This window comes from Bufo gargarizans, chromosome 8, assembly GCF_014858855.1.
Source record: "Bufo gargarizans isolate SCDJY-AF-19 chromosome 8, ASM1485885v1, whole genome shotgun sequence".
Lineage (NCBI taxonomy): Eukaryota > Metazoa > Chordata > Amphibia > Anura > Bufonidae > Bufo > Bufo gargarizans.
Window position 1 is genome coordinate 74,522,170 of NC_058087.1, and position 21,194 is coordinate 74,543,363.

The following is a 21,194-nucleotide window of genomic DNA, read 5'->3' on the forward strand; positions in this document are numbered from 1 at the left end:
GTAAAAATGTTGGTATCGTGACAACCCTAGGTAAACGTGTTTCGTAATTATATGCATTTTTAAATTTGGCAACAAATTTTTTTTCAGGTTAGGAGCCAACGGCTCCTTGATTATATATATATATATATATATATATATATATATATATATATATATATATATATATATATATATATATATATATATATATATATATATATATGAAATCCTGAGGGAGCACCACCTTAAACGTGGGTGCAAAATCCACAAGGGCAACGGCAAAGACCCAATATTATAACTGAAGAAAGATAGGACTGCACTCCGGATAAAAGTGAAATTCTGTGAGGCTTTATTCACCCATAGTATGGCAACTTTGCGACGTTTCGGCTCACAAGAGCCTTCTTCCAGCTCGAAGAAGGCTCTTGTGAGCCGAAACGTCGCAAAGTTGCCATACTATGGGTGAATAAAGCCTCACAGAATTTCACTTTTATCCGGAGTGCAGTCCTATCTTTCTTCAGATATATATATATATATATATATATATATATATATATATATATATATATATATATATATATATATATATATATATATATTGTATGTATATTTTTGTCTGGAGCCCTGAGATGTGGAGTAAAGATGGGTTGGGCATGTTGTAATTCAACATGCCCGAGACTTTATTTTATTTTTATTTTTTTCAGAAGATAAGCCACTTCTAGAGGTGTTTAGCAGTGGTATTTTCCACTGCCCTTATTGATAACAGCTATTCATAGCAAGTATGGTGAGGGAGGTGAGAAGAATCTCCTTGCAGCCGCCAGCTACAGTATCTACGAGGTAGTGGAAATGCCAAAATAATGAACACTGCCAATGGAGACTGTAATAGGACTGCATTATAAATCTTTTCTTCTGGAGCCCCACTAGTCAGAACATGGTGGTCAACGTAAAATAGGACTTGGTTTACCTTCTCACATGTCTCTTGAACCAAGTATAATATTCCAATAAACACAAAGGGTCAATTGTTTTGAGAGGCCTGTACAGCTTATGATCTCTCCTGTCAGAACTGAGCCCTGAGATAAAGTGTATTTCTGGCACATAATCGTTTCTGTTCTGTCATTCACTTTTGTGCAGTTTGTAATAAACACCAAATTAAGTGCCTGGAACTCTAAGAACTTAATGGATCGGTGGTGAAAAAGCGATTTGTGGTTGTAGGAGATATACCTGTTCAACCGAAAGGGGTACTCCCAACTCAGACATTGATGGCATATCGCTGCTATGTCCATAACAGGCCCCCCGAAGTAAAGAGAGAGCAGCTGTGCATGCCCAGCCAGTATCCATTTGAGAGTTCTGAAATTAGCTGAACGCTGGCTTTGCTGTCTCCAGCAGTCTCAGAATGGTGAATGGAGAGGTGGCCATGCGTATGCTGTGGGTTTCCCATTCATCTCTATGGGACTAATGAAAGTAGTCTGGCATGCTTATTCGCCCATTTTCAGAACTCCCATAGCATTGAATGGAGAGCACGCCACGTATGTGTGGTACACACTCCTTTATTTCAGGGGCCTGAAGATAGGTTCCACCTCTGGGACCAGCTTCTATCTGACCTTGGTGGCATATCTTAGTGATATACCATCCATGTCTGAGTTAGTTATACTCCTTTGAGGGCAGGTAGTAGTTAAAGGAACACCAATTGTGAAATGAATGATAAAAGGGAGGGTAACTTGCCCCCAATGTCAATCTACCAGGATTTTCTCCTTGTTAAGAGCCTTGTAGAAATCTTGCAGAAAACCTTTTTTTTTTTTTTCTTTTTTTTTCCTTCTAATCTTTTGACTGAGAGCCAGCCGAGGGAGAGTTGGCTACATTTAGGTGTGGGGCTTGATGTGTCTGGTCTCCTATAGCAGATAAAGCAATGGAGGTACAGCTCTCAATACAGCCAGTTTAAGCAAGTCTTATGGTATGTGAGAAGAAAGTGATTTGGGGTGATCCAGTTATGTTTTTTCTTCCTGCAGAGAATGGAAATCACTCTCCCTTTCCCAAGTATGCTACATCTCCAAAACCGAACAACAGCTACATGTTCAAGCGAGAACCACCGGAAGGCTGTGAAAGGGTTAAAGTATTTGAGGAAAACGTGTAAGTGTAATCAACAGTGTGTAATTAAATGTGTTCACTTGTATTTTGTCTTCTTAGGCCTCTTTCACACTTGCGTTGTTAGGATCCGGCGTGCACTTCCGTTGCCGGAAGTGCCCGCCTGATCCGTAACACCGCAAGTGAACTGAAAGCATTTGAAGACTGATCAGTCTTCAAAATGCATTCAGTGTTACTATGGCAGCCAGGACGCTATTAAAGTCCTGGTTGCCATAGTAGTAGTGGGGAGCGGGGGAGCAGTATACTTGCCGCCCGTGCGGCTCCAGAATGACGTCAGCGCGCCCCATGCGCATGGATCACGTGATCCATGCGCGTGGTGCGCCCTGACGGCACTCTGAGAAGCGCCCCGGGAGCCGCACGGACGGGTAAGTATACTGCTCCCCCGCTCCCCACTACACTTTACCATGGCAAACAGGATTTTAGTGTCCTGGCAGCCATGGTAACCATTCAGAAAAAGCTAAACGTCGGATACGGTAATGTGCCGAAACGACGTTTAGCTTAAGGCCGGATCCGGATTAATGCCTTTCAATGGGCATTAATTCCGGATCCGGCCTTGCGGCAAGTGTTCAGGATTTTTGGCCGGAGCAAAAAGCGCAGCATACTGCGGTATTTTCTCCGGCCAAAAAACGTTCCGGTCCTGAACTGAGGACATCCTGATGCATCCTGAACGGATTTCTCTCCATTCAGAATGCATTTGGATAATCCTGATCAGGATTTTTCTGGCATAGAGCCCCGACAACAGAACTCTATGCCGGAAAAGAAATACGCAAGTGTGAAAGAGCCCTTAGATGTTAGGATGTAGTGGACTCTATTTTAAAGGGAACCTGTCACGTTAAGGCTACATGCACATATTGAGCCAGATTTATGTATCTGCACCAAAAATCTGTGTAAAAAGTGGCGTGAGTTGGCTCATTTTTTTTTTTTTTTTTTTTTTTTTTTTCTGACATGAAGGGGGTAGGGGAAAGTGGGCAGAGATTCACTGGAAGGGGTTCTTATTGCCATATTGCACCAAAATATTGATTAATTCTGGTGTAAAAATCTGTCTCAAAGTCAACCAACCGTTATAGAGTCCAAGAAAAGTGTCCATCCCTGCACCAGATTTACCATCCAGCCTGGGGGGGGGGGGGGGGCAGGCGGGCAACTCCTGTGAGTGCTGAGGCCTTCTCGCAGCTTAACAAGCACCGCAACCAACGTACATTGTATAGCGGCTCTGTTTGGTATCACGCCCAGCCCCATTCACTTCTATGGTGCTGAGCGCGATCCCAAGCACAGCTGCTATACAATGCACGTCACGGTGCTTGGTAAGCACAGAGCAGGCTGTGGTGCTCACAGGAGTGACGGTGCCTTCAGCAGCTGATCGGCGATTGTGCACAGGAATATACCACTACAAGTGCAGTGTGGCCTTAATGTGTCTGATCTGCAGGCATCATGTTAGAGAGCAGGAGATGCTGAGCAGGTTGGTTTGTGAGAGGATTCAGTAATACTTGTATTTCTTTTATTTAGTTCTCTACTCATTCTATCCTCACCACCGACACCAAAAGAATGCACTCTACATATATAAATGTAAAAATGAAGATACTTTATTATGATGCAGAATTAAAACACGAATATAAGGTATTGACACACACCACAGATGAGGCACCAAATACGTGGTCATAAATGACACATTAATGACAGCAAGATATATAGTCAAGTAAAGCAGGACCTACATCCAAATTGATATACAAAACCGTACAAACAAGTAATACAGTATGGTGCCTCAAAACAACCCCAACACGTGTTTCACGTTGTGCTTCCTCAGGGAGTAGACTCTACAGTGGGCCCTATGTCTAAGGGTCTTTCTGTCCTTTGGAACCCAGTGGGCAGTCCTACCAGTGATTGACATCCTTCCCTATATGACTATACATATAGGGAAAGCGGTCAGTCACTGAGTAGGACCACCAATCGATGTCCAAAAAATAAAGAGAAAGGCTTTTAATGAAGGAAATACAAGTTATATGGATTCTTGACCCAAAAACTATTTATCAATCTGCTCAGCTCCCCCTGCTCTATAACACGCTGCCTGCGGATAGAACCGTCTGCACAATGCAACAGGTTACCTTTTAAATAACTAATTCACACATATACCCAAAAGCTATATATGAGTGGCTCCCATTCTTGCAGACTTGAGCTGTCTTGGTATTACTTTTCTATAAGAAAATGCCTGACAGGTCAAGGCTTCTCTCAGCAAAATCAGCAGTATGTCAGTGGTGCCGGAGGCTGCATGTTGAAAGGTGTTGTCTCTAATTAGACAGCCCTTTTTAATGAACAAGATGACCTGTAATCGCCTATTTGGTATATGCATTTTAATCACATAAAGCTTTGAAGTTCAACTGCTATACACATAACATAGCCATTTCTCAAGACTTTTCTATAAATTCACATATAAAGTGCACATTCATGCCATCCAAACATGCATGTTTATTACCATAGGTAAGTGGCTGCTTATCTCCACATGGAATAGATACCCACATGTTTAAAGCCAAAAAAAATTATACTTAGTTGGTCATATGTCATTTTTCCACTATGTACGCAGTCGAGTCTCATTATTCTGACCACCAGAGTAACCGCTGTGTCTAGCACGGACAGCAGCTAGACGAGCTGGTAGGTTGTCGCAAGTAGCTGGAGTCCTGCTGACTGCAGGGCATCCCACAGCTGCTGGAGAGGACGTGTAGGAGATTCCATAGACTCAACACAACGATTAAGGTGGTGCCACAAATGCTCAACTGAGTTGAAGTCTGGGGAATTATGGGGCCAGGGTAATACTTGGAAGTCTTGGTCATACTCTTCCTACCAATCTCGGACATTTCTAGTTGTGTGACGTCTCATTGTCTTTCTGGAAGATACCATCCACCTTGGCGAAGACAATCAGCATGTATAGGTGTATGTGATCTATAAGGATGGGTGCATACCCAAATCGGTTGACAGTGCCTTCAACATGGATGAGTGGCTCAGAGAATGCCACAAAAACATTCTCCAGACCATAACGCTGCCACCACCAGCTTGTGTACTTCCAGCAATGGTTGCAGGGTGTTCTCTGATGTTTCTCATCTGACATGTCGATGTCCATCCGTTCGATAAAGTAGAAAACATTACTCATCAGAGAAGGCATGTCTTTGCCAGTCAGTGGCTATCCAATTCCAATACTGCTGCGAAAATTGAAGTAAAGTGGTCATAATAACGTGACTGGACTGTGTATGAGTGGCTTTAGGCTGTGTTTAAAGTGATCAGCTGAGTGTATGAGTTCTGGAAATCAGTTGTCCATTAAGAACCTGTCCAGAGTAATAGAGGAAAAGCATGCGCAGACCGGTAAAAATGTAAAAAAAAAGAAACTGATCCATTTGTCTGTATGACAAACGGACCGACTGATCCGTTCTTGCAATGCATTTGTAAGACGGATCAGGATCCTAATCAGTCTTAAAATGCTATCAGTTGGCATACGTTTTGCCGGATCTGCCTGCCGGATTCCTCTGCCGCAAGTGTGAAAGTAGCCTTAGAAGAATAAAAGGAGCCGTGTATGTTCACTCTTCCAGCTTATGTGCTGTATGTATTGTATTCAGATTCAGTTTAACATCTGCAAATATTTCCTGCAGGCCAAAGCCGTTACATGAAATCCCTCCTTTCTACTGCCCTGACAAGAACAAAGTGAACTTTATCCCAAAGAGTGGATCTGCCTTCTGCCTCGTCAGCATCCTCAAGCCTCTTCTGCCAAATCAGGAAATTGCTTTCAAAGCTTCCAGCCACAGCTTGACTGTTCCTTCTGGTATCCCAGCCTCACTAGTTCAGAATTTTAGCATGACCTCCATATCATCAAACCTAGAACAAGAACGTAATTCTCGCGGTACTAATACTCTTGCCTCTCCGATGTCTCTGCTGCACCCTACTGGCCAGATTGATGAAGAGGAGGACTAAGAGCCTGTATCAGTGCTCGATCTGCACTTACCTGATATTTAGACTCTCTAGATGCAGTATTGTCATAAGCTCGCTATATTATTATTCTGCTGTAACATGGACAGCATGCCTTACCATTGTTGGTATTAGTATCTGTAATCGATCTGCTCTTTGATACTAGAAAGGGCTTTCAGTTTGAGCTCAGAAACTTCTGTATTTAAGGAACTGCTGCAGCAATTGCAAATGGGAAACTAGTTAGGAACACTATACCTGTGTTCCCAAGATATAGCCACTTTGCTGTTATTACTCAGCTATTGGCCATTTAAAGCGTCAATAAACCTTCAGCAAACTTTGCATTAATCAGTAGTACATTGTGTGGCCATTTTGGGCCATTATATGACTTGTATCTGACATTTTAGCAGTTTTCCCCCTGTCCTTGCTCAATATCTGGTTTGCAGCTCTCTCATACATGGTTAGAGGAGACTGCCATCCACGGCAGACACAGAAAGTAGAGGAGAATCTCCTCCCTAGCCTCCTCTTAGTAGCAGCCTGAGGCTAATGGAGTACAGAGAAGTACTGACCTGTATGCTTTTGAATTAAGCACTTGTGAGCTATAACCTTCCTATGTAGCTGTGCAGGTCTCCTCAGCTACTGCTCACTCCTTTCCCCTCTCCATAGACTTGCGTGTAATGCGGCCCTCTTTTTTGGATGGGGGAAAAATGCATTTTTCAAAGTAAAAAGCAATTAGCTGGGGGAGTGGGGTCTGGTGAACAGCTGATAACAAAGACTAGACATTTTTCACTTATAGAACGCATTCTAAAGTTTCTTATGGTCATTTGTACTATTGATTTATGCAAAGTTGTGTGAAAAGTTGGTGACCATTTAACCATTGTGATACTGACGACATGGGTAAAGGGATAAGCAGCCTTCAACTATCCAGTTATTGCAAATAGGAATGATTGGTACATTGTGTGCCACTCATCCCATCTGGTAGGGGAGACAAAACGTATCATTGTGAATACATAAAGGTGCTGTCATACCAAATTATTTTAAAATCTCATGCATGGGTATACAATTCTGAATGTTTTAAGAAAGTGGGAAACGTGTTTCAGTGGCTGTGGTTTTTCCTATTGTTTCAGCTGTTTTCCAGCTGTGGGGACCAAACATGGTATATACTCAAGTTCTAGTGGGATGAATGTCCCTTGTTAGGAATGGTACCATGTAAATAAAGGACAAAGATGTTGAGCTCTAGTTGATTAGTATTTGTGATATATGGCATTGTATGTGGCTGCTGCATTATCAGTGTACCATGGTTGGAAATGTCTATTCATACACTTATTTTTTTTTAACCAAACATAGACGCTTTTTGTTCTGATATAGTGTTTACTGTAAAAGTTTACAGGTTCTTTTATATACCAGTTAGGCTCTGGGTTTATTAGAGGGACTTCAGCCAAGTCTACATTATGTAATCCTGGAATTTTCTCTTACAGAACTGCCTGAGAATATCTTGCTATACTGACTTCTTCTGAGCACTACAGAAATAGAGCTGTGGGTCTATGAAACACAATGCACAAATGACTTACTAACCCCAACCCCATAACAGAGGCTTGTTTGATCTGGGATACATGTGACATCTACTGATAAGACTAGTAGTGTTTATCTGAGCAGGACAAAGCTGTAATACCCGGCTCAGCCACTACTAAGTAGATGATGATGCCACAGCCCCTTCACACAGCTGATTGCAGGGGTGCTAAACGTTGGCCCCCCACTGATCAGATATTGATGGCCTATCCTTAGGATAAGCAATCAATATTGTGAACCCAGAAAACCCTCTTAGTCTTGGTTTCTTTTCAGCACTACTATATTAGCACAGACTAAAAGGAGTCTTGGGGCTCGTTCACACGAACGTATTTTGCGTTCCGTATACGGGCCGTTTTCTGCATTCCGCATACGGTCCGTATACGGAACCATTCATTTCAATGGGTCCGCAAAGGATGCTCCGTTCCGTGGCCCTGTAAAAATTAGGAGTCCTGTCCTATTCTTGTCCGTTTTGCAGACAAGAATAGGCATTTCTATAATGGGCCTCCTGTTCCGCAAATTGCGGAAGGCACACGGGCGCCATCAGTGTTTTGCGGATCGCAAAAAAACTGCACGGTCGTGTGAATGAGCCCTTAGCTGAATACACACCTCCAGACTGATCAGTGCACCAGGCCGCTGCTCTGTCCCTTACCTCTTGCCGGTTACTAATAATTTCCCTTAAAGATTCCCATACACTTTCAATGGCTGTCAGCCAGTTCAGCCAAGCATGTATGTGTTTCATTGGGGAGAGAGGCACTGCAGACATCTTTGGCAGCTTTTCTTTCGAGATCAAAAGGAGTAGCTGTCGAAATTAAACACGGCAGAGCTTTAACATAATTGGGAGTCCGGAGCTCCCCATATACATTAGATTGTGAAACAGTGGGGCCGGTCCAACAATACTCTGTATGGGGAAGGACGTTAGGCAGATTTTACAGGCACAATTGCACTTCTTGAAATGCCCATAAAACAATATGAATATCTATATTGTGCGTGCATCATCTGTGAGCATACCTATAAGAGATTTCATGTTAATTTTCTTATACTTTGTCTCAGGCTCATCAGGATATTGCCTGGAAAAGGTGCATTACTAGGCAGTGGGGCTTAACTACAGAAGGAGACGTGTTCATTATTATTATTTCATTAGGCTCATACTTTGGTGTAGAGTGAACTGACGTTCAGTGTTTTGTCCTTTTGGGTGACGTGGAGGGCTTCTGTCTTATCAGTAGATTTTAAGGACCGTGATATGTATGCCAGTACATATAATGAGCAGACTGGCCAGTCTTTTCACCCCATTTGTATTCTGTAGGTGCGTTCACATTACCTGGTGGAGCTTCAGCAGAGAGCTGCACTATCGAATGTGGAAATCTGGAAAAAAAATAACTTGTCTCTATATATTTACTACATTGTCTTTGCCCTTTTCTTCAGGGATAGGGCACGTAGTGGTAAAAAACTGAACCTCTGCCGTTTTGTTTTCCACCCAAGACACTGAACACTGTTCTAAAGATCTTCAGAGGCCAAAATGCTGTACACAGTCTTAGAATCCTGTAGGAGGCCAAAGCTTGGACATGCGAGAATCTGAAATCTGCTGCCATGGTTTGCAATCCCAAAGATTGTTATAAAGTTGTGAAAACTTTACTCCTGTGCCTAATTTGCAGGATGATCGGCCTGCTCCTCAGATCTACATCAGGCTAATGCTGTTTACAGAAATATGGCAACGACTTTTGGCTAGGGCTTCCCCTGGATAGGAGGAAGCATCTAGAAACTTGTATGCATTATTATAGCTGTCTTTGTGATTCTGTCTTAGGCTGTGCCCTCTTACGTTTATTTTATAGCAATAACTCTGGTTTCAAGAGTGAAGGAACTGCACCAGCCTTTAAAGCATCAGTAAAAAGAAAAAAAAACGTTTTTACACTGTAGCCCAAGCACGGAATGAGCAGTTTGTGTTCGTCACTATGTGTCATACATGGTGAAATGTAAATTTCAGACTTCTTCTGTTAATAAAACTCTACTTGAAAGCGTACATTTGTCATTAATATAATAGTTTTGAAGGGTATACCTCCAACTAGGAACATTTTATTTAAGGCCCAAAACTTATTTCTGATTATTTTCATGATATACAGTAGCTTTAGAATAGAGGGTATGCAAAAAAACTTTTCTCGCCCATTTTCCTTGGGGGACACAGACCTTGGGTATAGCTCAGCTCCCTAGGAGGCGTGACACTAAGTAAAACTGTTAAGCCCCTCCTCCATCAGCTATACCCTCAGCCTGGAGATAGAGGCTACCAGTTTTTAGCTTAGTGTCCAAGGAGGCAGGACACTCCCTGCTACTGCAGGGCTGTTTTCTCCTTGTTGTAATTTTATTTTATTTTTGTTTTTTCCTAGGGATACCAGAGACGCATTGGGCCTCTCTGCTCTCCCGGGGTGAGCTGCGCCAGTGCCAACTTATCTGCACTGCTGCCTCCCCCACAGAAGCAATAGGAGGATCTGGGCAGCAATGGCTCCCCTACATCCCGCCAGCTAGGGGGTCGCCCGCACGCAAAGCCCCTCTCCCAGCTTCCTGCCACTGCGGTGCCAGTAGCTGAAGGGGCGACCCTGCTGGAAGGAACTGAGGGTGAAGACAGGTGAGATGGCTTTTCCAGCCCATACCCCGTCCCTATCGGCAAGCATGTACCCCTCTGGGTAAGGGGGGCACCCGTGGTCGCTCATTCTGAGCGCTCCAGCAGACCCTCCCCAGCTCCCCTCCGTGTATCCTGCACCCCCACGCCGTTTTCCCCCATTTTCAGGCTACTCTTCAAGACGGCTGATCTCTCCCTCTCTCCCTCCCGCCGCCGCCCGCTCCGTTCCGAACGGGGGGCGGGGCTTATGCCCGACATGACCATATCGGCATCGGCGGGGCAGGGGACAATGGTGGCAGAAGGTCACCCACCTGGGAATAATCGCCGCACTCTTGGGGCCTGCGGGCCCTTTATTTCATGGCATCCTGCTTCTTCTTAGCCCTGCGAGTTTTTTCGGCAGCAGGGGGCGTGGCTTACGCGCGCGCGCGCCATTTTGGGGGCGGAGTTAGGTTCTCCTTCACAGGAGACATTTCAAGCGCTGGAGGGGGCGGAGCTTGTTCCCCGCGCTTCTGCTGAATTCTTCCCGCGTTTCCTCACTCCTAGACAGGAAGCTGGGACACGTGGGGGACTCTGAGCACCTGGTATATCGCTCGGCTTCTGTGGGCGCTATCTGCAGGCTCTCTGCTGTTTGCTGCTCCCTGCTGCTGCTGCTGCTGCAGCTGCTGCTGATCCTTCTCTACTCCTGACGTTCTTCTGAGGCACTGGTAGGACAGTTAACCCTCTCCTAACCCTCCTGGTCATAGCTGCTATATCCCTTGTGGTCTCTGTATTGGGGTACGACCACTTTTCAGCATGTCAGATCCCACGGGTGCCCCCAAACCCTGGTACCATGCCTGTACCGCCTGTAAGGAACTTTTTTCGTGTGGGCAATCTGAGCCGCATTGCCTTGCATGTCAGGCCCCGGTGCAGGGCCCGCTTTCCGCTGCGCCCCCCGGTGCCTCTGAACCCCCTGACTGGGCTAGGTCTCTGTCTCAGGCGGTGGAAAGCCTTACACACGTAGTGGGCCGTCTCGTGGATAGACCGCCTCTCCCGCAGGCTGCCACAATCCCTGTCGCACCCGCTGGGACTACCGTTTCTGCCGCCCCCACTGATTCCCTGCCTCCCAGCGAATCTTCCAGGGCCCGGCATATTCAGAAACGTTCAAGGGTTGAGCGCACATCTTCTCCAGATGCTTCGCTCTCTCCGCCATGCGTGCGAGCTCAGTCAAGTCTATCCTCTCAAAGGGATACGCTTTCTGAGGGAGAACTGGCGGATTCGGACGTGGACATGGACTCAGAGCTTCCGTCCAAATTGGCGTCCGCGGTGGGGCATCTTATCACTAGCATCCGTGATACCTTTCACATACACGATGACCCCCCCAGCTCTGAACAGGCCGGCGTGTCCTTTCTTCGCCCCAGACAGGCCTCCAAGGTCTTTCCCATCCACGCAGATTTTTCTTCTGTGGTGTCCAAGGCTTGGACCCGGCCTAACGTCCGCTTTGTTACACCCAAAAAGCTGGACATTTGTTATCCCTTTCCAGCGGATTCTGTGACCACGTGGACGTCCCCGCCTAAGGTTGATCCTCCCGTGGCTCGCCTGTCCAAAAGCACTACTATTCCTGTACAAGACGGATCTTCCCTCCAGTCTGCTGAGGACCGTCGTACGGAATCCCTCTCCAAGGCCATATTTACTGCCTCTGGTTCGGCCCTTAGACCGGTCTTTGCCTCCGCCTGGGCTGGTAAAGCGGTCTCTGAATGGGGTTTGCAACTGGAACGGGAGTTAGGGTCGGACGTCCCTCTACAGGACCTCCGTTCCTTAGCCCAACTAATTGTCCAGGCCGGAAAATTTGTCTGTGAGGCCTCTCTTGATGCGGGTGCCCTCATTGCCCGTTCCTCTGCCCTGGCAGTTTCTGTCAGGAGGGAACTCTGGCTGAAGGTTTGGGCGGCGGACGCCGCTTCCAAACGCTCTTTGGCTGGCCTACCATTCACGGGTTCCCGCTTGTTCGGAACCCGTCTGGACGAACTTATATCTGAGGCCACGGGTGGGAAGAGTACTCACCTCCCCCAGTCCAGGCCGAGGGGCGCCCCCCGTGGTCGCGCTGGTTCGTCCCGTTTTCGGTCCTTTCGCAAGCCCACCGGGTCTAGACCCGCGGCCGGTTCTTCTTCCTCTGGCCCAGCCCAGGATAGACGCAAGAAGCCGTTTTTTCGGACGCAATCTACCTGGCGCAAGCCCCAGCCCACACGGGCTCCCACAGGCCAGCAGCCCTCTGCCTGAAGGTGCGCCCCCACCCACCCGGGTGGGGGGCCGCCTTCTACTGTTCAGGAACGTATGGCGGGCCCACATCTCAGACGCATGGGCGCTCGAGATTGTATCTTGCGGATACAAGATCGAATTTGCGTCCATTCCGCCAGACCGTTTCTTCCGGTCCCGTCCTCCGCGGGATCCCGTACGAGCGGCCGCCTTCTTCACGGCCATTCGCTCTCTAATGGACAAGGGTGTCGTCGCCCCCGTGCCTCCGACGGAAAGGTTCAGGGGGTTCTACTCGAACCTCTTTGTGGTTCCCAAGAAGGAAGGCTCAGTGCGACCGATCTTGGACCTAAAGCGCCTGAACCGTTTTCTCCGACTGCAGAGATTCCGGATGGAGTCTCTCAGGTCCGCAGTGGCCTCCCTGGAAAGAGGGGATTTCATGGCCTCAATCGACGTTCAGGATGCATATCTCCACGTTCCGGTTGCTCCATGTCATCACCGCTTCCTGCGCTTCGCGGTGGGGGACGATCACTTCCAATTCGTCGCCCTTCCCTTTGGTCTGGCGACGGCTCCTCGAGTATTCACCAAGGTCCTGGCCCCTGTCTTGGCCCTTCTGCGTTCAAGAAGTGTTTTTCTTCTCCCTTACTTGGACGACATCTTGGTCAAGGCACCCTCCTTCTCTCAGGCATCCGGCAGTGTGGGACTCACTCTGGAGACCCTGACGCGGTTCGGTTGGATCATCAACCACCCCAAGTCTTCTCTTACCCCCTCCAGACGGCTGATCTTCCTGGGGATGCTCCTGGATACGGAGTTGGCGGAGGTCCGCCTCCCGTCGGACAAGCGTCTGGCCCTTTGCGGGTCTGTTCGCAGTCTCCTCCGTCATCACCGCCCTTCCCTCAGATCCAGCATGCGGTTGTTGGGGAAGATGGTTGCCTGTTTCGAAGCGGTGCCGTTCGCACAATTCCGATCCCGCACCTTTCAGAGGGCAATTCTGTCGGCCTGGGACAAATCACCGAGGAGTCTGGACAGGACCTTTCTTCTGCCTCCCCTGGCTCGGGCTTCCCTCAGCTGGTGGTTGCATATCCCTCTACGGGGGAGGTCCTTCCTCCCACTGAACTGGCTGGTGATTACCACCGATGCCAGCTTACGGGGGTGGGGGGGGGTTTTCCCTCCCCGGTCCGTCCAGGGCGTTTGGTCTCTATCGGAGTCCAGACTTCCAATCAATATTCTGGAACTGAGGGCGATTCTTCTGTCCCTCAGACACTGGACCCATCTACTGAGGGGCCACCCTGTTCGGATCCAATCGGACAATGCCACGGCTGTGGCATACATAAACCATCAGGGAGGCACTCGCAGCGCTGCAGCGATGCAAGAGGTGACCCTCATTCTCCTCTGGGCGGAGGCGCATGTGCCGGCCTTATCCGCGATTTACATCCCGGGGGTGGACAACTGGGCGGCGGATTTCCTGAGCCGGTCCACCATCGACCCGGGAGAATGGTCCCTGCACCCAGAGGTGTTCGAAGCCCTTTGTCTTCGCTGGGGTCGCCCCGACGTGGACCTCATGGCTTCCAAATTCAACCACAAGGTCCCCCGATACCTGGCCAGGGCACGGGACCCGAAGGCGTACGGCGCCGACGCGCTCGTCCTTCCGTGGCGCGAATTCTCCCTTCTGTACGTCTTTCCTCCTTTCCCCCTCCTGCCACGGGTTCTTCGGAGGATCGCGGCAGAGGGCGTTCCCGCGATTCTGATCGCCCCGGATTGGCCCCGCCGGTCTTGGTACGCCGACCTAATGTTGCTGTTGGCAGACGCACCGTGGCCACTGCCCTCCAGGGAAGACCTTCTCTCTCAGGGACCGATCTTCCACGAGCATTTAGGCTCGCTACGTTTGACGGCGTGGCTATTGAGACCGCCGTCTTAACGCGACGGGGTTTCTCCGCGGACGTAGTCCGCACCATGATCCGTGCTCGTAAGCCCGTGTCCTCTAGGATCTACTATCGGGTTTGGAGGTCCTATCTGGGGTTCTGTGAGTCCCGGAGCATCCCACCTCTCCGGTTTTCTCTTCCCACGATCCTGTCCTTCCTCCAGTCGGGTCTGGACCTGGGGCTGAGCCTCAGTTCTCTGAAGGGACAGATTTCGGCGCTGTCTATTCTTCTCCAGCGTCCCCTGGCCCCTCTGGGGCCAATTAAGACCTTCTTACAAGGGGTGGCTCACTCTGTTCCGCCGTACCGCCCTCCAGTTCCATCCTGGGACCTGAATGTGGTGCTCTCGGCGCTCCAATCAGCCCCCTTCGAGCCTTTACGGGAGGTCTCCCTTCGCCTTCTGTCCTGCAAGGTCATCTTTCTTGTGGCCATCACATCTCTCCGACGGGTGTCGGAGTTAGCGGCTCTTTCTTGCTCCGAACCTTTCCTGATCTTCCACCAGGATAAGGTTGTGCTTCGGCCTGTCCCGTCCTTCCTGCCAAAGGTGGTCTCCGCCTTTCACATCAATGAGGACATCGTCCTTCCGTCGCTCTGTCCCTCTCCTTCCCACCCCAGAGAACGGGAACTGCACCGTCTGGATGTGGTCAGGGCGTTGAAGATTTATCTGGAGGTCACCGGATCCTTTCGGCGCACGGACTCCCTGTTTGTGGTTCCGGAGGGTTCGCGCAAGGGTTTGGCGGTCTCCAAGGTGGCTATTGCCCGTTTCATTAAACTGGCGGTGTCTGAGGCTTATCGAGCCAAGGGTAGAGCTCCGCCTTTCAGCGTCACTGCTCATTCCACCAGAGCAGTCGGAGCTTCCTGGGCGCAGAGGCATCGGGCCTCGGCTGAACAGTTGTGCAAAGCAGCCACTTGGTCCTCTCTGCACACTTTCACAAGGTTCTATAGAGTGCATACGCATGCATCAGCGGATGCTGCTTTGGGCCGCCTGGTTTTGCAGGCAGCGGTTTCCTGATGCTCCGGTGGTGGTCCGCCTTGGGTTTGTGGTCCCTCCCTTCTTGGACTGCTCTTGAACGTCCCAAGGTCTGTGTCCCCCAAGGAAAATGGGCGAGAAAAGGAGATTTTTGTATAACTTACCAGTTAAATCTCTTTCTCGCTCTTCCTTGGGGGACACAGCACCCACCCTTCTGTGTTTGGTTACAGGGTTATGGTCTGGCGCCCCGTTGGGTTGCTGGCTGGTTGTTTCCGTTATTGGTTGTTATCCTTTCACTACTTGGACACGCAACTGGTAGCCTCTATCTCCAGGCTGAGGGTATAGCTGATGGAGGAGGGGCTTAACAGTTTTACTTAGTGTCACGCCTCCTAGGGAGCTGAGCTATACCCAAGGGCTGTGTCCCCCAAGGAAGAGCGAGAAAGAGATTTAACTGGTAAGTTATACAAAAATCTCCTTTTAACAAGCTCTGCCTCTGCCACCAGATGTAAGGCAGCTATCCTTTAAGTTAATGTTCAATCTTTTGAAAGGCCTTGAGACATGACTTGGATAAATAAGCCAGCACCTCATCTGCAGACAGCTGTTTCGGGGTGTTTTCCCCTCATCAGTGCAGAGCAGAGAGGACTTGCTTAACTGGGTGAGAGACCTAGGTCAGGATTTGGGGATCATGGTGCGCCTGGCTGCATGCGACAAAGCTACACCCACCTGCAGCAGCCAGTGGCCATGTGATTATTTATATATATATATATATCAGGCGGGTGTATGGCTTGGCTGCATGCAGCCAGTCGCACCGTGGGGTTTTTACCCTTATATAGAGGGTCTGAGGGTCAATTCTCTTCCCACAGAACAAAATGGTAAATGTCCAGCTCCTATTAAGTGGAACTTAAGGCATACAGAGTTAGGCCCCATTCACACCACTGTATTTTTGTATTTTCTATGGGTCTGCAAAAAAAAAAGTCCATAATTCCATTCCGTAGTCCCGCAAAAAAGAGAGAACATGTCTTATTCTTGTCTGTTTTGTGGACCACAAAATACATATAGTATTTTAGTTCTAATTTCTCTCTGGCTATAAAGGGGATATATAGCTATAGACCACTTATGTAGATGCTGTAAAGAGAAAACACCAGTATCGCTTTGTGGACTCGTCACCGCTGCAGCTAATCATTGGCTGCAGTAGCAGACGTGTCACCCCCCACTTCCAAAGTTGACGAGCCGAATCTGAGCACAACAAACCAAAGGAGCTGGACAATACCTATAAGGACAGGTTCACGTTTCATTTTCTGTTCTTCTGATCTTTCAGAAGAACAGAAAACAACAAAAAATCCTGTATTTTAAGCATCCATTATGCTCCGTTATGCACATTTTGCATCTGTTTTAGACATTTCCATCTGAGAACCGTTATTTTAGATGGAACAAAAATCATATTTTTTTTTTTCCCCAATCTAAAATAACGAATCTCAGATGGCTAAAATAGTTGCAGAATCTGCATAATGCATGCAAATTCAGGATCATTTTTTTGTTTGTTTTTGTTCTATTCTGACGAATCAAATCTGAAAATGAAGCTGTGTTGTTCACCCCAGGGGGCCTTTCGTGCATATACCCCAGCATGTCCAAACCTGTGCTTACCTGATACCCGCCATTAGGTTATGGCTTTAGTTTCCCTCAGAGCCACTACAGCTCTCTGCTCTCCATGTCTGATTTGATGCGGGTCACGTGGCCACTGCAGTGGCGACTTGTCTCCCATGCATCATATTACTGGGTCATGGAACTAAGGTTGTTTCGATACCACACAAAAAAAAAAAAGCAGCATGCATTCCGCATTTTCTGGAACGTCTGGCCCATAATAGAAGTCTGATCCTATTTTCTATTTATTTTTTAATTTTTTTTTTACTAAAATGGCAAATCGTGCATAGGATATTTAAAAAATATATATTTTAAGGCCCCTTTCACACGGACGAGATTTCCGCGCTGGTGCAATGCGTGAGGTGAACGCATTGCACCCGCAGTGAATCCGGACCTATTCATTTCTATGGGGCTGTGCACATGAGTGGTGATCTTCACGCATCACTTGTGCGTTGTGTGAAAATCGCAGCATGTTCCTCTTTGTGCGTTTTTCACGTAACGCAGGCCCCATAGAAATGAACGGGGTTGCGTGAAAATCGCAAGCAAGCGTGATTTTCACGCACGGTTGCTAGGTGGTGATCCTGGTTATACATGGTTATAAGGGAAAATTGTATTCTGAATACAGAATGCATAGTAAAATAGGACTGGAGGGGGTTAAAAAAATAAAATAAATTTAACTCTCCTTAATCCACTTATTCGCGCAGCCGGCATCTCTTCTGTCTTCTTCCTTGAGGAATAGGATCTTTGATGTCACTACACTCCATCACATGATCTTTTACCATGGTGATGGACCATGTGATGAGCGTAGTGACGTCATCAAAGGTCCTATTCCTCAAAGAAGAAGACAGAAGAGATGGCGGCTGCGCAAACAAGTGGATTAAGGTGAGTTAAATTATCTTTTTTTATTTTTTTTAACCCCTCCAGCCCTATTTTACTATACATTCAGACTGTATTATTTTCCCTTATAACCATGTTATAAGGGAAAATAATACAATCTACACAACCTTGAACCCAAACCTGAACTTCTGTGAAGAAGTTCGGGTCTGGGTACCGCAGTCAGTTTTTTATCACGCGCGTGCAAAACACATTGCGCACACGCAATAAACTGAACAACTGAATGCAATCGCAGTCAAAACTAACTGCAATTGGGTACCTACTCACGCGAGTTTGCCGCAATGCACCGGGACACATCCGGACCTAATCTGGACACACTCGTCTGCAAGGGGCCTAATAGTTTGGACTTTTCGGGCGTGGCGATATGTTTATTCATTCTTTATATATTTTATATGTAAAATTGGGAAAGGGGGAGATTTATACTAATCTCTAATACTTCGGTGTTTTTTTTAAAAACTTTTTATTTAATAACATTTTCCCCCCTTATGGGCTAGAACCTGGGATCTTTTCATCCCTTGTCCTATTCACTCTGATAGAGCTCTATTAGGGTGAAAATGATCTTACACTCTCCCTGCTTCCCTCTGCATAGTGCACATAGCAGCAGGGAGCTTAGGCTACTTTCACACTGGCGTTTTGGCTTTCCGTTTGAGATCCATTCAAGGCTCTCACAAGCGGATCAGTTTGCATTCTGAATGGAAAAGGATCCGCTCAGAATGCATCAGTCTGCCTCCGTTCCGTCTCCATTCCGCTTTCTGAGAGCTCCGATCAGAAGCTGTGACTGCACCACCAATGAGTAGGAGGGGAGGGGACCCTGTGGCCACTGCCACCAATGATTTTAATACTGGGGGGTGGGGGGTGCACTGCGCCACCAATAATTTTAATACTGGGGGAGGGCACACTATGCCACCAATGATAATTAACATTTAATACAGGAGGCGGGTGCGGCACCTGAGGGTTTAACTGCCCCTGATTGCAGCTCCCTGCCAGCACCCGCCTTCTGGATTTGTATTAAACGTTTACTTTAATTGGTGGCGCAGTGCACCCGCCGCTCTCTCCTCATTGGTGGCAGCGGCATAGGGGGGAAGGGAAAGAGTGCTTCCTTCTCCCATGTGCTGCTGAGGAGAACACTGAGTGCGCTGAGAGCAGCGCGCTCCATGTTCTCTGATACTAGACTGCGAAATAGCGAAGTCTAGTATCGAAAAAAGGCAAATCCCGGTTTTAAGGTCCATACCAGACAAAAGTATTGAAAATCTGATACCCGAAACAACCCTACATGGAACACGTCACTGATGCAGCCAGTCATTGGCTACATGGGCCACATTGTTGCTTGTAGACCAGAGAGCTGCAGCGGCCTGAGGGAGCAAAGGAGTTGGGGGGGGGGGGGGGGGGGATCAGGTAAGTACGACTTCCTCCACTGGTCAGGCCAGAGGGATGGGGGGGGGAGTAGTCTGCCCGAGAGGCCCCCAGGGGTGGTGAACAACACCTTTCAGGACTCTTCCACATGAGCGTGTCCCTTGCGGGAATGGCGCTCTGTGTGACAGAAATGTTCTGGACTACAGAAGCGCTTGGTATTATCATGAATGATAACGCTGTGTGCCTCTGCCTTTAGGGTACTTTCACACTAGCGGTCTTCTTTTCCGGCATAGAGTTCCGTCACAGGGGCTCTATACCGGAAAAGAACTGATCAGTTTTATCCCCATGCATTCTGAATGGAGAGCAATCCGTTCAGGATGTCTTCAGTTCCGTCTTTTTGACTGATCAGGAAAGAGATAAAACCACAGCATGCTATGGTTTTATCTCCGGATGAAAAAAACGGAACACTTGCCTGAATTCCGTATCCGGCATTTTTTTTCCATAGGAATGTATTAGTGTCGGATCCGGCATTCAAAATGCCGGAATCCGTTCTTCTGGTCTGCACATGTGCAGACTGAAAAAAAAGTTTCAAAAATAAATGCCAGATCCGTTTTTCCAGACGGATCTGGAATTTAAATGCATTTGTAAGACTGATCAGTCTTACAAATGCCATCAGTTGGCATACGTTTTGACGGATCCGGCAGGCAGTTCCGGCGAAGGACCTGCTTGCCGGATCACTCTACCGCAAGTGTGAAAGTAGCCTTACCTTTCAGTAATGGACTCATACTGTCAGCTTTGTATGATTCCGTTACAGAAAGGTCACAAGAGACACGTTATCAATCATGATAATGCCGTGCTCTTCTGCAGTCCAGACCGCAATAGGAACACTCTCGTGTGAAAGAGTCCTTAGGCTAGGGCTACACTGTGACGCATGTCGCACGACAAAAAGGGTACAGCTACATTGCGTCGTGCAGCATTTTTTGTAATAATAGTCAATGGTGGCTTATTGCGGCATAACTGATGGATGATTTGCAACTGTTGTGTCTCATAAAAAATTGTCGCAGTGTAGCTTTAGAGTGCATTCACATGACCGTATGTATTCTGCAGACAAAACACGGATCTGCAAAAATTTCAGATGACATCTGTGCATGCGCAGTGTGCCCTCTGCCACTCTCCCCACTCCGTTCTGTTTCTAGAGCATCTTTTCACATATCTCTACGTTGTGCCGTTCCTCAGTCGTTTCCACTAGACATTTATTAATGACTTGGAGCTAGTACATGGGGAATGCAACTAGTTACTAAAAACACACCTGTCCGGAGAGGAGACAGGTTCTCTTTAAGGGTGAATTCCCTCTTGCAGAATTTTCTGTGACTGAAAGTGTTTTTCTTTTTTCTCCAGCATGCGCATGGATTTTGGTAAGCACCATTCAAGTAAATGGGACAGTCACAGAATTTTGCATATATTCAGCATTCCTTGTGTGATGTTACCTTTATAATCAAGACTGCAATCTCATTCCTATGGTCTACTGTTCCAGTTTCCTTTGCGCCAGTTTTGATAAATGTCCTCTTGTTCTGTGCCATTAGGTATAGTAAGCGCAAGAATTACAAATAAACCATCACAATCCAAAATATTCATTGCAACTCAGTGACTTCCTGACTGTATTTTATTTTTAGCTTCTTATGATTTAACTGCAATGTAGTCATATAAACATTCTGTTACCAAATATACCTGTAAGTGACTCTACAGATGTGAGTAACAAATACTGAAAATGAGGATGCTCTGGAAAAGCATTCCTGTGAAGCTTTAGAGGAGTTTTTTGAGATTTTGATACTGATGACCTATCCTCAGGTCATCAGTATCTGATCGGTGGGAGTCTGACACCCAGCTGTTTTTAGAAGGCACCGGCACTCCTGTGTGCGCCGTGGCCTTCTCTGTGCTCACCAAGCACAGC

The 21,194-nt window shown here is 47.4% G+C and overlaps 1 protein-coding gene across 2 annotated transcripts in view; it reads left to right on the forward strand.

Moving 5' to 3' along the window:
- FAM117B (family with sequence similarity 117 member B) overlaps nt 1–8,060 on the forward strand; it is a 45,023-nt gene extending 36,963 nt beyond the window's left edge. For both annotated transcript variants that reach the window (XM_044304095.1, XM_044304096.1), the window contains 2 exons: nt 1,983–2,103; nt 5,751–8,060. In XM_044304095.1, the coding sequence (XP_044160030.1) occupies nt 1,983–2,103; nt 5,751–6,069 (440 nt within the window). In that variant the 3' untranslated portion in view covers nt 6,070–8,060. The remainder of the gene's footprint in view (nt 1–1,982; nt 2,104–5,750) is intronic.
- Nucleotides 8,061–21,194: the final 13,134 nt, after the last annotated feature.